Source organism: Balearica regulorum, chromosome 4, assembly GCF_011004875.1.
Source record: "Balearica regulorum gibbericeps isolate bBalReg1 chromosome 4, bBalReg1.pri, whole genome shotgun sequence".
Classification (NCBI taxonomy): Eukaryota; Metazoa; Chordata; class Aves; order Gruiformes; family Gruidae; genus Balearica; species Balearica regulorum.
Window position 1 is genome coordinate 26,363,469 of NC_046187.1, and position 12,745 is coordinate 26,376,213.

At 39.5% G+C, this 12,745-nt stretch overlaps 1 protein-coding gene across 1 annotated transcript in view; it reads right to left on the reverse strand.

The window, feature by feature from the left end:
- Nucleotides 1-1,816: 1,816 nt before the first annotated feature.
- Nucleotides 1,817-12,745, reverse strand: part of TET2 (tet methylcytosine dioxygenase 2) — a 74,726-nt gene continuing 63,797 nt past the window's right edge. Inside the window, exons 7-10 of the mRNA XM_075751512.1 lie at nucleotides 12,390-12,479; nucleotides 9,680-9,817; nucleotides 7,882-8,242; nucleotides 1,817-6,579 (exon numbers count right to left, since the gene is read on the reverse strand). Of these exons, the coding sequence (XP_075607627.1) occupies nucleotides 5,171-6,579; nucleotides 7,882-8,242; nucleotides 9,680-9,817; nucleotides 12,390-12,479 (1,998 nt within the window). The 3' untranslated portion in view covers nucleotides 1,817-5,170. The remainder of the gene's footprint in view (nucleotides 6,580-7,881; nucleotides 8,243-9,679; nucleotides 9,818-12,389; nucleotides 12,480-12,745) is intronic.

A 12,745-nucleotide genomic window follows, 5' to 3' on the forward strand; every position in this document is an offset into this window, starting at 1 on the left:
GTAGTGGTGCGAAGTGGTGCCTCGGTCACCGCCGCCTGAGGCGCACGAGCAAACTGCCCTGGGGCAAACTGTCTGGGGCAGAGCCCGGGTCTGTGGGAGAAGCGCGGTCGGCAGCCGTGGTTTGCCTTCCCGGTGGCCTTGGCCGGGGGCGCGTTGTGCCAATGGTAGCAGCACCTCTGAGGCCAGACCTGGGGAAGGGCGCTGGAGACAGAGGCACTTACGTTAAAAGGCAGCCGGTGGGACTGTTCATTGATGGCAGGATTTTTTTTTTTTTCCCTGGGGAAGGCCAAAGGGGCGATAGACCTTTGTTAAAGGGAGTGCATCTGTCGGTTCCAGCTGTCTAATGCATTAAAGTGCACCTGCGCACAGAAAAGAGCAACACTTGGCTGCTGCAGCGTGTTAGCCTGCCTCAAGACATTCCCATCTGGGAGTATGCCGAGAGCCAGGGGTGAACATTACAGGTTTGTTTTTTTTTTAAATTTTAAATCGGTGCTTCCCCAGGACACTTGGCCATATGAACGTAGAGAGTGGGGGGGCTTTCCCAAGGCGCATGGCAGTGGTGGATGATGGGGTAACCAGGGCTGACAACAAACTTGAGGTCCTAAAAAAGAAAACTTGAAAAGCTTTCAAGTACCGATTGTCACAGAAACATTTTTGCAACCGTGGAGAGAGCAATTTCTGTCTCTTCCCACAGAAGAGAGTATTTCAGGATTTGGTCCTGATATCCCTTGAAGTTAAAAGAAGGGACGATGAAAACAAGCTTTTGTCTGGTGCCTGCAAGAATGTATGTCCTGGTATCGATTCAGACAGTCTTATTGTTTCTGCTTTTCTCTAGGTTATGTCTGATTTAGATTATACATGAGGGTTTAGGCTTTTATAATTTTGTTTTTTCTTAATCAGAGATTCATTTAGGTTGGAAAAGACTCTTAAGGTCACTGAGTCCAACCGTAAACCTAACACCGCCAAGTCCACCACTAGACCATGTCTCCAAGTGTGACATCTACGTGTCTTTTAAACCCTTTTGGTGAAGAAATTTTTCCTAATATCCAATCTAAACCTCCCCGGCACAGTAACACTAACTGCTGGAGCATCCCACCATTTGGGAGTAATTTGAAATCAACTGAAAAATGCATAAAGAGGTAAATAGCCCAAATAAACCAATGAACTCCCAGAGTCTCCCCCTTGCCCTGCCTCTGCCAGGTGGGCATTTGCGGCCGTTACTCCAGCAGTGAGGAAAGTCAAGCGGCGACTATGCCGTAGTCACCCATGTCCACAAACGCCAGTAGGACACCAGCAGTGATGCTCTGCACCCTCCTCCTGCCCATAAAAATGCCTCCCTCCTTTTCTGTAAGCACAGGTTTTATTGAGCAGTACCCTGGGCTAGGCAGCTAGCGTCCCAACCCATAGAGGCAAGAGTCCAAGCAGACCTAGGGACAGGTGCGATGTCTGGAGCTCCTGTTTTGAAGTCCCTAGTGATGCATTTCGTTCCAGTGTGATGCCTGGGTCAGGGAAGATGGAGGTGGCTAAACCTGTGTGGGCGATTGCTTCACTGAAAAATTTGGGTTGTCCTGGAATGTCAGTTGATGCATTCAATTTCTAAGCTGCTGAAGTACGCAACTTCCTCCGTTTCTCATAACACAGGTTTAGATTTAATTTCCCCAGGCTAGCAGTTTCCCTGGCCCTATAACCGTTGTCTGGTTGCCCTGGGGCTTTCGACTCGTGGCTGGTGCTAGGGGCCGCGTTTCACTGTGCTGGCATTGTTGTTAGCTGATAAAAATGAGCGTGAAAGACAAGTTTCTGCAAGACAGACTTAGAGTGCATTAAATAAATATAAATTTTATTAAAAACACCCACATCTCAGCGTTATCAGGAATGATATAATAATAAACAGCTTTCAAATAACCTGCATTACATTACAATACTTACAGTATTTATAACCATCCTCAGATTCTTTTTTATAGACATACCAAACATTTCATGAAAATGAATGAAACTAAAGTAAAAAAAAAAAAAAGTAGAACATAAGCATAGAAAATGCACACAGAAGTTCATTACCTTAGTGTCAAACTGCTAAAGTTTCCTACACAAGTTAACCACTAGCTTTAGAAGTGAACTTTATACCACTGTGCGTCAATCAAGATGAAAAATTCATTCAAGTAAAGTTGACACCACTCAGAAGCATCTTCAAGTATGGCTATAGTCAACCTGATAATCCTATACAAGCAATTTTATGTCTGCTTTGTCATTCGTTCCAACTGAGGCAGGGTTCTGTACACCAAAAATTACAGTTCAGGTATTTACAATACAAAACTGATTCACAAACTAAGCTTCCTGCTCCTGCTGCCAGCAGTTTGGCAAATGACGGTGCATGGCATATTAACCAAAGATCTACTATGGATTACATGAATAATATTGGACTTAAAAAAAAATAAAAAATCACCTAAAGATGAAGATTTATAATGATTTAATTAATCTGACATATAACCATCTTTTTTTTTTTTTTAAAGGTGAAACTTTTGTTTCAATGCAGTGGGTAAAGTCACAGACTGAGAATTAAAAAAAAAAATAATTGCCATAATAAATATTTGACCATTAAACCCAAAGGCCTCCTTTGATTTACTCGAGTTAGGTTGTGATTCTGTTAGATAAAATTTCTTTCGACCAAACTTAATCTTACAGTATATTGCACAAGATATATCTGGGACATGGAGGTTTGCATGTTTAGGGAAGCCCTTGTACAGACTGTACCTTTTTATATTTTATTTTCTTTATTACAGTATCCAAGAAGCCTTGTTTAGAGAGTGACTTGAACAACTCTAGCAAACAGTCACTTGCCAAACCCCTGCCTTACGTTTTTTCCCTTTAATCAGCTCAGTGCATTCTACTTTCTTTTTTGTTTATTTGTTTGAAACAGGCAAAACATTCTAAATCTCTTAAACACTTTCATTACAATAAAAAGAGCTAACGAATTTACAAAATTAGTTTTAGTTACATCAATACATGTACAAGAAAAATTAGAGAAGGGATGCAAAAGAAAAGCATTAAATCCCTGGAAAAAAAAACCCAAAACAAAACAAAAAACCCAAGAATAATATTTTTAACCTACAACAGCTTTACATACACACAGGTGACACGTTGGCATAGGAGAACATGAGCTGAAATATCCCTGAATTTTTAGAACCAAAAAAAAAAAAAAAAAAAAAAAAAAAAGTTGAAGTTCAAGTTATACTTGCTAAAATGTCAAGTATTGAGAGGTTGTTTTTTTTTTGTTTTGTTTTTTTTTGTTTGTTTGTTTTTTTTCAAAGGCTATTGGGGGGGAAAAAGATGGTATACAATATATAAACTTTCACACTCAGTTCAATATCCTATTGCCAAACTAGTGTTGAGGTATATGACAAGTAGGAACATCACTCAAACCTTTTAATGTATTTTTAGCTCACATTATGATATATTTGTAGCAGGCTGAGTAGCACCATGATGTGAATTCAGCTCAAAACCCAAATATATATAGATTTAATATTTTTACAGTACTAAAATACTAAAGCATTGCGTTAAAAAAAGTTTTGTTTACAATTTAATTTACTATACAACTCTCCTGCTTTTTTTAATAGAAATTAATGATTTAAAACCACCACAGCAAGCCAGCTGCCTATTTTTTTTTTCTATTTAATCAACGGAATCACACAGAACTAACCCTGTTTCATTCATCTTGTGTAGGCATCGGTCTGCTCAATCTTCCTGGAAAAGAGGACGCTTGCACCGAGAAATGACTTACACCACAATGTACATAATTATCAACACAAAAGCAATCTGCCATTCAGTATTTGAAGAGCATACAGATCTTTTAAAACCAGCAGAAGCCCAAGCTAACTAGTTGTAATCTGTTGCATGCTGCTAATTATTACCTGTGGTTAATATAAAATTCTTTCCTTAAAACTGTACATATTTGAGCAATGAACTTGTCATAATAATTGTAGAAAACAGTTTACAGTATAGCTGTGTGAGATGAGCACCAGAAAAACATGTGTTTTGTGTACTAAAGTATTCCCTTATATCCAGTAAGCCCCATTTTTACCATAACTGACTGTATTAAAAATGGATATGTAGCCCACTAGCAGATGCATGGCTAAAACAAAAGTATTTAAAAGCTTTTTTTAGTTTAAAAAAATTATCTTTGCATTTTAAAATCAAAGTAAACTCTTTTTTTTTTTTTTAATGTCTTAGTACCTTAGCATTGTTCAAGTTGCCAAGCTTAGGTAGACAAAGTGCTTTTGAAACACTATTTAAAAAAAAATATCTCTCTATATATTTTATTGTCCTTTTCTAGGACTTGACTGGATGAGCAAAATCCAGAGGTCTTTGTAATTCCCATATGTTAAAAAGTAAGCTTATTTTAACACCAGGTAAATTCAATACAGACATGAATGAAAAGGTCCTCCCTGTTGATGAAGAACATTTGACTACATCATTGACATTTTGTTATAAAGGCATTAACTGTTCAACTGTTAAAATAAAGACACCGTTCTCTTAGATAGCACCATGGTTTTAGAATATCCAAACAAATTCAGTGTTTTGCTGTCTATTCATTATGTTTTATACTTATCTACTTTGTTAAATAAAATCAAGAGACTAATAAGTTTACAGTAAAAACTGCATGTTAAAAAGCCATAATTCCAGTATTTCAGTACATCATAGATTCAGCACCAGATGTTATTTTAAGATTCCTGCAGTTGTAATACTACAGTATTATTTTTTTAGGGTTTTTTTTGCTCCTGTTCCATGACTATGCAAACTTGATGACATTAAAAGTGGCCACAGATGTGCAAAACTGTAAGAAAAAAATATCCATTTGCAGATTATCTCTTTCAGTAATGGAGCCAGTGTTTTCAAATGTAAATTGCGAAACACTTTTTTGTTTTGTTTTTGTTTTTGCATAGGATGCTTTGGTCTTGTTTCCTACGTGCCATCTGTGACCACTTAAAGATCAGCGGAAAATAAGTGCTCTAGTGAGATTACCTCTTTTTGCTGGTGTGCCGAGGCTTTTTCCACTGATGAGTTTCGTAAAAACACTGTTTTCTTCTCCACCCTTGCCTTCCCCAAAACCTACAGAAGAACTACCCTACCGACAAGGTGTTTTTTTTCAAATGAGGTAACCAACAAAGGTGTGAAGTTAGATATATCGGTTGTAAGGCCCTGTAACCCGTGTAAAGGCATATGGAGATGTAGTTACTGTGGAGTCTGTGGTGACCGACAGTGTCCTTTGTGCAAGAGACTTGATGAAGCGCACGTACGTTGGCTCTGAGGGTTCGTGTGGCTCAGCAGGCTCCCGCTTTCCTTTTTTGCTGTAAGATTTCTGAGGCACATAGTCTGGACCGTACTTTTCACACTCCTCCTCTTTCTCTCTTGCCTTCTCAGCCATCTTTGCCTCCCAGAGAGCCAGACCGTGTTTTGGCTCATTCATACTCTTGTGCTGGTAAAAGACAAGGGATATTCTGGTGGGATGGTTCCTGTTGGGGTTTTTCAAGGGGGTCGTTGCATGGAGCTCACGTTTTGCACACTCTATGAGAATTGAGCCGTGAGATGGAGCAACTGCCACTCCTCCAATTTCTGGATCCAGAAAGCTCTGCTCACTATCTGACCAGACTTCATCGGGATCCTCTGCTTTTTCCGGATTCAGCACATCAGTTTTATCTAAACCACCCTGGGGAGTAGTCCTATCATGGTTTTGACCTGGAAGCATGTTGGACAAACCATTAACTGCATGTGAAATCATTTCGCTATCCTTATTTTGGAGATGCAGTGAATTAGGAGGACCACTAAACATGCTTGGAGCAGAATGATAGTCATGTGCTAAATGTGGAGGGGGTTGCACGTGGTGATGTTCACTGGTTTTACTCATAGAGGCATACTCTATGCTCGGATTACTCAGGTTAGATTTCAACCTCGAGGCAACCTCCATAAAATGGCCATCAGGCTCATGGGTGGAGTAAGAGGAAAAAGACCCTATGTGGTGTACATTTGGTCTGATGGTGCAATTACTGAAGGAGTCTACCTGCATATTTTGGTTTCCATAATTCAAGTACTTGGGAGCAAAACTCTGGTTATTCCCAAATCTATGCTGGTATAATGTTTGAATGGGCGGTAGACTTAGTTTAGACATATGGTCTTGGCTCTGGCAACTATACAAGTCCATGTGCTGATGCTGGGAAGGGTAGGAGCCCAAGTAAGAGGGGCAGTTGTCCATAGGTATGTTTCCATTGCATTGGTAGGGTGGATATTGGTTATTTTGACTTAACGATCCCGAATAAGGGTTGATGGGACTGGAAGAATTCAAATAAGACCCCGCAGGCTGTGATGAGGTTGTATAGAGGTTCACGGGACTGGACCCTCCATAGGGATCTGAAGTGTATGAAGAGCCTGGATAAGCATTGGCTGGATTAGGCAACCTTACATAGAGATTTGTAGAACCTGAACCCGAGTAAGAGTTAATAGGATTTGACTGAGCGTTGTTAGGGAGAGTGCGCTGTGGATGTTGCTGCTGTTGTTGTTGTGTGGCTGGTCCTGAAAGACGTAAAAGATCTGTAGATGTGAAAAGAAGAAAAAAAACACACAACAAACAAGCTTTTATTTTAAAAAACCCCAACAAACCACACACTTTGTAGCCTCTTCATGATACGGATCTATGAAATTTCTAAGAAAAGTATCTCATGATGATACATTAACAGAGGTTCCCTTTCTCGTATCTCAAATACCATCCTTTAAGAAGCTGAATAAATACTAAGGCTACTCATCCTTCTTGGCATGTATCCAGTGAGATCAGATGCTAGTGGCAATGGGGAAAAAGAGGACAGTGCAATCTGTTCAGAGTCACATGCACAAAATCCAGAGAGTTGAATCATCATCTAAGTAGCCCATGAAATGGAGCATCAAAGTGCTCACAACAGCCATGCACAAGATGACCTCCTTTTCACCAAGAATAAATAATTCTTCTCATCTGTATTAATAGAACTGTCTCAAAAAAATGTCCCTACCTTTATGTAAAACACCAATGGTGATGTTCACTGATAGAACAGTTCAGTAACAAGCGAGATGATTAACTGAAGACATTAAGAGCAAAACCATCATTCATTAAAGTGAAATGGCATTGTTTAACAGTTACAACCCTAGCCTGGGTCACGGGACAGGGGGCTTCTATTCATAGGTATTTCAGTGACCTTCTGGGTGGCCTTGGATGTATCTCTTTTCTCCTGTCTGAGAAAGTTGCTGTAACAATAAAATAGTCATGATGAATTCCTTTGCTCAGGACTCACAAATCTACTGATGAAAACTGCCAGGGATTGTTAAGTGGATTTTTAGACTCTTACTTCACTATGGAAAAACCTGCTCTGCTTTTGGTCTTGAAGCAGAGACTATAAATAGTGGTAACGAGGTTAAGCTTGAATCCCCTCAAATTAGGAGGTTCTCTGTAACAGTGGCAGACAGTGAGTGATGTGTAGGTCATTCTTTGTTTGGCAGCGGCATCACACACTTCTCTTCATGGCTTCTAGCACTACTAGTCTTTTAAAGGTGCTTTACAATACACTGGATGGCAAGCAGAGTTTGCAAAAGCACCAGGTTTCTACAGCTGTTAACTATACAACAATAAAGGATTTCTCAAACAACATATTTTTTTTTTGCTTCTCCAGAGTTGACCACAATTTGACACTCCAGTATTTATAAATATACAATATTGATATTTACTTTCAAGAATTCTCTTCCCTTTTCACTTTAAAATGTTCTTGGGCTGAGAATAATGGTTTTCTTGAGACTCGTTAGAAGTGGCCCTAATTTCTAGGAAGCTTACCGCTGTTGATAAAGATCCCGATCGATTCATGTGTTTACCTGCTAGCTGCTTTGCATGACCTGCTGCCTCCGAGTTGCCTTGCTTGTTGCGTGCTGCAGCAGACTTATCTCTTTCAGCTTTGTTAGACCCATTCTCCAAGGAGGAAAGCTTTTCTGCAGCTGCTTTCTTCGCTTCTAGCTTCCTTTGCCGACAGGTCTTAACGGGCTCTGCTAACATCCTTACTTTCCGGCGAAAAGAGGTCAGGACCTGGATGCTGCCATTCCTCTTCTTCTCCTCCTGGCCCTCAGTGCTTCCGAACTCATCCACATCAGAGACTTTGTATAATGGGAGTACGTGGAGCTGCTCGTCTTCTGGTGTTTGGCCAATTTCACGATTGTCTTCTCTAGTTAGTGTGCAAACCTGTTGGAAAGGTGTGTTAGAGTAACTCTCTCAAACCAGTCTGAGACGGAGATCTGAAATACTAGCCTGTGCATTTTACCTTGCCTTGCCACTGTCAGCGTTGGCATCTGGCAAGCTATTTGTATCCTGTAAGTTTCTGTGCAATTTATGTTTATCATGGCAAGCCTGCAATTTCATTTCTTCTGTTGCTCTGTTGGACAGTGTTAATAGAAACAGAAGGTATATATATATTATTTTTTTTTTCTTGTACTTGTGCTCAAATAAACAGTATAGTTAGTAATTACCCTAATGTGAAATAAACTGTGTGATCCATTGTACTGTGGGGCTAGAGAGCTAAAACAGTGGAACCTGGAACCTTGTACTCACCTGAAGATTTTTCTGCTAGCTACCTATTAGAAATAGTGTGCAATATAACATACTGCCATTGTATTTCAGGCCCCTTACAATGGCAACTTCCAGGACTTTGCAAAGGAGCAGGTCACTGTAATGTTAATGATAAGATTTAAGGAAGTTACTGTTGTGTCATGTGTTAGCTCCAGCTAGAACAGGTATTGGGAGGATCGCACTGGAAAAAAAAGATGCTGATACAGACGTATTCTGTAGCAAAATCATTGCATCAGCCCTTTTTAGGAAGAAAGCTCAGCTAGAAATATTTATTGTATTGGTGGTGGTTGACTTGTCAATTAAGTTAGACCCTGGAAACAGGAAAAATGTAGTTGGTATTACAAAAGTAGATATTCTCTTTGGTCATAATAAGGGCTCCACTGTGAATCTAGGTAGTTGCTTCAAATAACAAACATGATGACTATTCAGAACTGAAGATTACTCTTTCTCACTATATTGTCAGAGAGAGAGTAGGCAGGGAACAGAAATAATCTGATACCAGAAAAACAAGCTGGTTTTCAATGTGTATGTTCTACAGAACCTTTGCTGTACATGATAGAGATCAGAACCGAAGACAGTAAACGGCATGTGTACAATAAAAAGGATAGCAAGGCTTGCAGACTTTCTGCTCAACCCAAGCAGGAATAAAATCCACGACTTCCAAAACTCTCCTGGAAAGAAGTTATTTGTTTCCGTTTTTATTTTATTAGAAGATATAATGCAAAGTTGTTAGGAAAAAAAAAGTGTTTCAAGAGGACAAATATAATCCATTTTGTGCCAGGAATGCTGAAACAGGCGCTTCAGCCCTCCTGGGACCCTCTTTCCATTGTCTCCACGGTTTCTCTTTTACCACTTCTATATTAAACCTATACCATAAGTCTCATTCGTTTGAATGAAAAAATATGTAGGGAGTAATAAGCTCAATTACTGCTTAATGTTTCTTTTTTTAGCAATCTGCGTTATGCAAGTATAGATTTAAACAGACAGGAGATAATGAATTAAGCGTACGAAATTAGTGCGGGAGTAAGGAGGCTATATGCATCACAGACTTACCAGTGTACTCCCATTCTGCATATTGTGCAAGTCTCTGTGAGCATGAGCGCAAAAATCCAGGCAGGCAGTAACTCCTGAGAATGGGCGACCTTCTTTTAAACCCAGGCGACACTCAGGTGCTCTGTGTTCATACTCGATCTGGAAAGAGATGACAGGTATCGCTGCAACCGAGCTGGATGCACCAGTACACGGAATCGGCGCTGAGCGCTCTGCTGTGGCAACGTGCATGAATCCTAATGCCTTGGAGGGGGCAACATACGGATCTTGAAGGCAAATAAAATCGAGCTATTTGATGACAATTTTGTATCTGTACTTCAGTCCTTGCTGCTTTGTCCCCTGTTACCTTTCATCTCTGGTGTGATTGTGAAATTGGCCAATAATACTTCTCCTTGTGTATTACTTTTGATTCTCTGCCAGTGGTTGGTGTTTTTACATGACAAATGCAGTGCATGGTTTCAGCATCTGGCACTGTAAGAGCGATATGTTTGTGTAGACTGGAAATATACCAAGCTGTTAAGGGAAAATGGCTTTAGAAAACTGACTTCAGAATGACTTCATGAAAAATAATAATTTGCTTTTTGATTTGTAATATTTTGGTGTGCTACACGTATATTTCATTAGCTTTAGTACAACTCTTACCCCTGACCAAAAAGAGACATAATTCAGTCAAGACAGTACTTTCTACCCATGCACTATTTTTAAGGAGCTTTACAAAGAATTGATGATGTAACAATAAACCTTACACAAAAATAAAGGACTTTTTGTAATGGAAGGTTAAGCCTTAGACAAATGAGGGTTTCATGTTTTATTTAGAAAATTAAAAATGAAACCATGTTTGTAAAATGCTCTGCCGAAATTCCTGAACCTTTCAAGTTAATGCAAAAAGCTATACTTAATGGAACTTAATGGATCCCATTTTAAGTTAAGGTGAAATTAGAAGTTTTGCCAAGTCTCGATCCAAGATCACTAAACAGAGGTCTGGTCTGCTCACAGACCTTTATTTTAAAAATTTGGAATATTTACTTCCCTGGAATCTGAATATAAAAACAAAACAAAACTTGAGACATGTAAACTTCTTTGGAATTAACTGAGAGTGGTCAGGCTATATAACGTTATCCAGGCTATAATTGTCTGACTAAAGTATATCGGTGCAACTGTTCTCTGAGATGTTCTGCTGGGTCCAGTTGGAAAAATAGACTCTTTCCAATTCTAGATTTTAATCCAGTAGCAATCCAGACTTGGATTAGAATAAATCTGGGAATTTGGAATATCTTTTCAGGGTTCAAAGGGGGGGATTGGTTTTAGGGCTTTTTGGGTTTAGAACCTTTTACAATACCATACAAATTAGGCCTTGATCATCTCTCTTTAAAGCCACTGACATGAGCTTGATCAGGGTTTCTCCACAAATACAAGGTGTGCATGAAACCCCTGAAATAGGCCAAGCTATACGCACACCTTATTACACCAGGTAACTTGTAAAAGTATGTATTTTCAAGAAGTGTCAGGCAGGATCACGGCTTACATGGAGAAAAGTTCTTTTGTGAATTTTTGTGGGAAAAGGAGCCCAAGCAAAGAACCATTTTATTGTTCACCACCCCCTCAGTTTTTCTTCTTCCTCTTTTCTTCTCTTGCAGAATGTCTCTCAGATATTTGGACAGATAACCACAGCTAGTGGGCACACGGCCACAGTTTCCTCCATAATGAGTCTCCAAACATTATCTGATCGGGTAAGTGAAATTGAGTAAGTCTGTACTGAATCTGCTTACCATGTCTAGTTGCTACTAAATAATGCAGTAAAGGAGTGAGTTTTACAGCAAATAAAAGTGGACAGTTTTGTGTTACTTTACTGTTTCCATTACAGTTGAAAATCTGTCTGGTGCTGGTTGCTACAGCATAATGCTGGCAACAGGAAAGAAAGAAGATGTCATAGTTTATAGTGATGCTGATAGTTTGGAGACTATAAGTTCTGTGAGTCTTTGTAACGGTAGTGAATCTGAGCAACGAAAATGAAGGCCAGCAGGTATGCGTTTTGCAAGGGATATGCTGACAAATTTTGATGCACATATTTGAAAGACATTTGGTAAAGAAATGCAGGTGAGAGACAGCCACAACTGGAAACCTCATAACAGCTCTGAATGTGCTCGTATCTGCGAACGCTGCTTCTCAGGCAACGTGCGTGCACGATCCCCTCATGCAAGAAGGGTGGTGCTGGCACTTGCATGCATATGCAGGGCAGAGTGTGTTCAAATGTGAAACTTCACTTTAGAAGCATGTTTGTAATGGTTATTATTTTGGTGAAAACTAAATTCGTCTGCCACTTCAGAGAGCAGAACTGAAACTGTGGCTTCAGGACTCGAGTGCAATATGGTACGCTGCCTTCTGGCGCTGTTGCCAATCTCACACCATCTTCATGGCTGTTTTGCTAGTTTGGCTGGTGAATCATGCTAAATCCAGCTGAAGAGTTCTGCTCAAGTGTGAAGTAATTTTATTGTGTTGATGTAGGTGAAAAGATTTGTTCTACTTAGTGGACCAAATTCTGCTAGTTTTCCTTTTGAAAGTATTTTAAGTGGAATTGTTCATTTCTATTTGTCTTTATGAATGCTGGCCCAAAATGTACGTGATGGTTTGGTGCCAGGTTGAAGCACTGGGAAGTGTGGTAAAAATCAGGTTATTTGCATGACTTCTCCAATTCCTCTTTTCCCCAGCATACCTGGTTATTATATGCATCAGGTGCAAGCTTCTTGTAGGTAGGTGCCATCAGGGTTGACAGATTCTGCAAATTAGATTCTAGTTTTTCTTCCTGTTTGGAGATGAAATAGAGTTCAATGACATTTCCATACTGTATGTATGGGATCTAAGTTAGGATCTTTCCACAATTATGTTTACACTGATAGTTGTGTAAAGGCCTAGACCATTATCATTCTTATTTAGACCATAACTGTTGTGAATCTCCTTTTAATTTTATTGTTTCATAGCCTTTAAAGTAATGAAGTAGTAGTGTAGTGTGATACTTGCAACATCACATCACATACTGTAATCTTAATCTGCTTTATATTAAGAAGAATC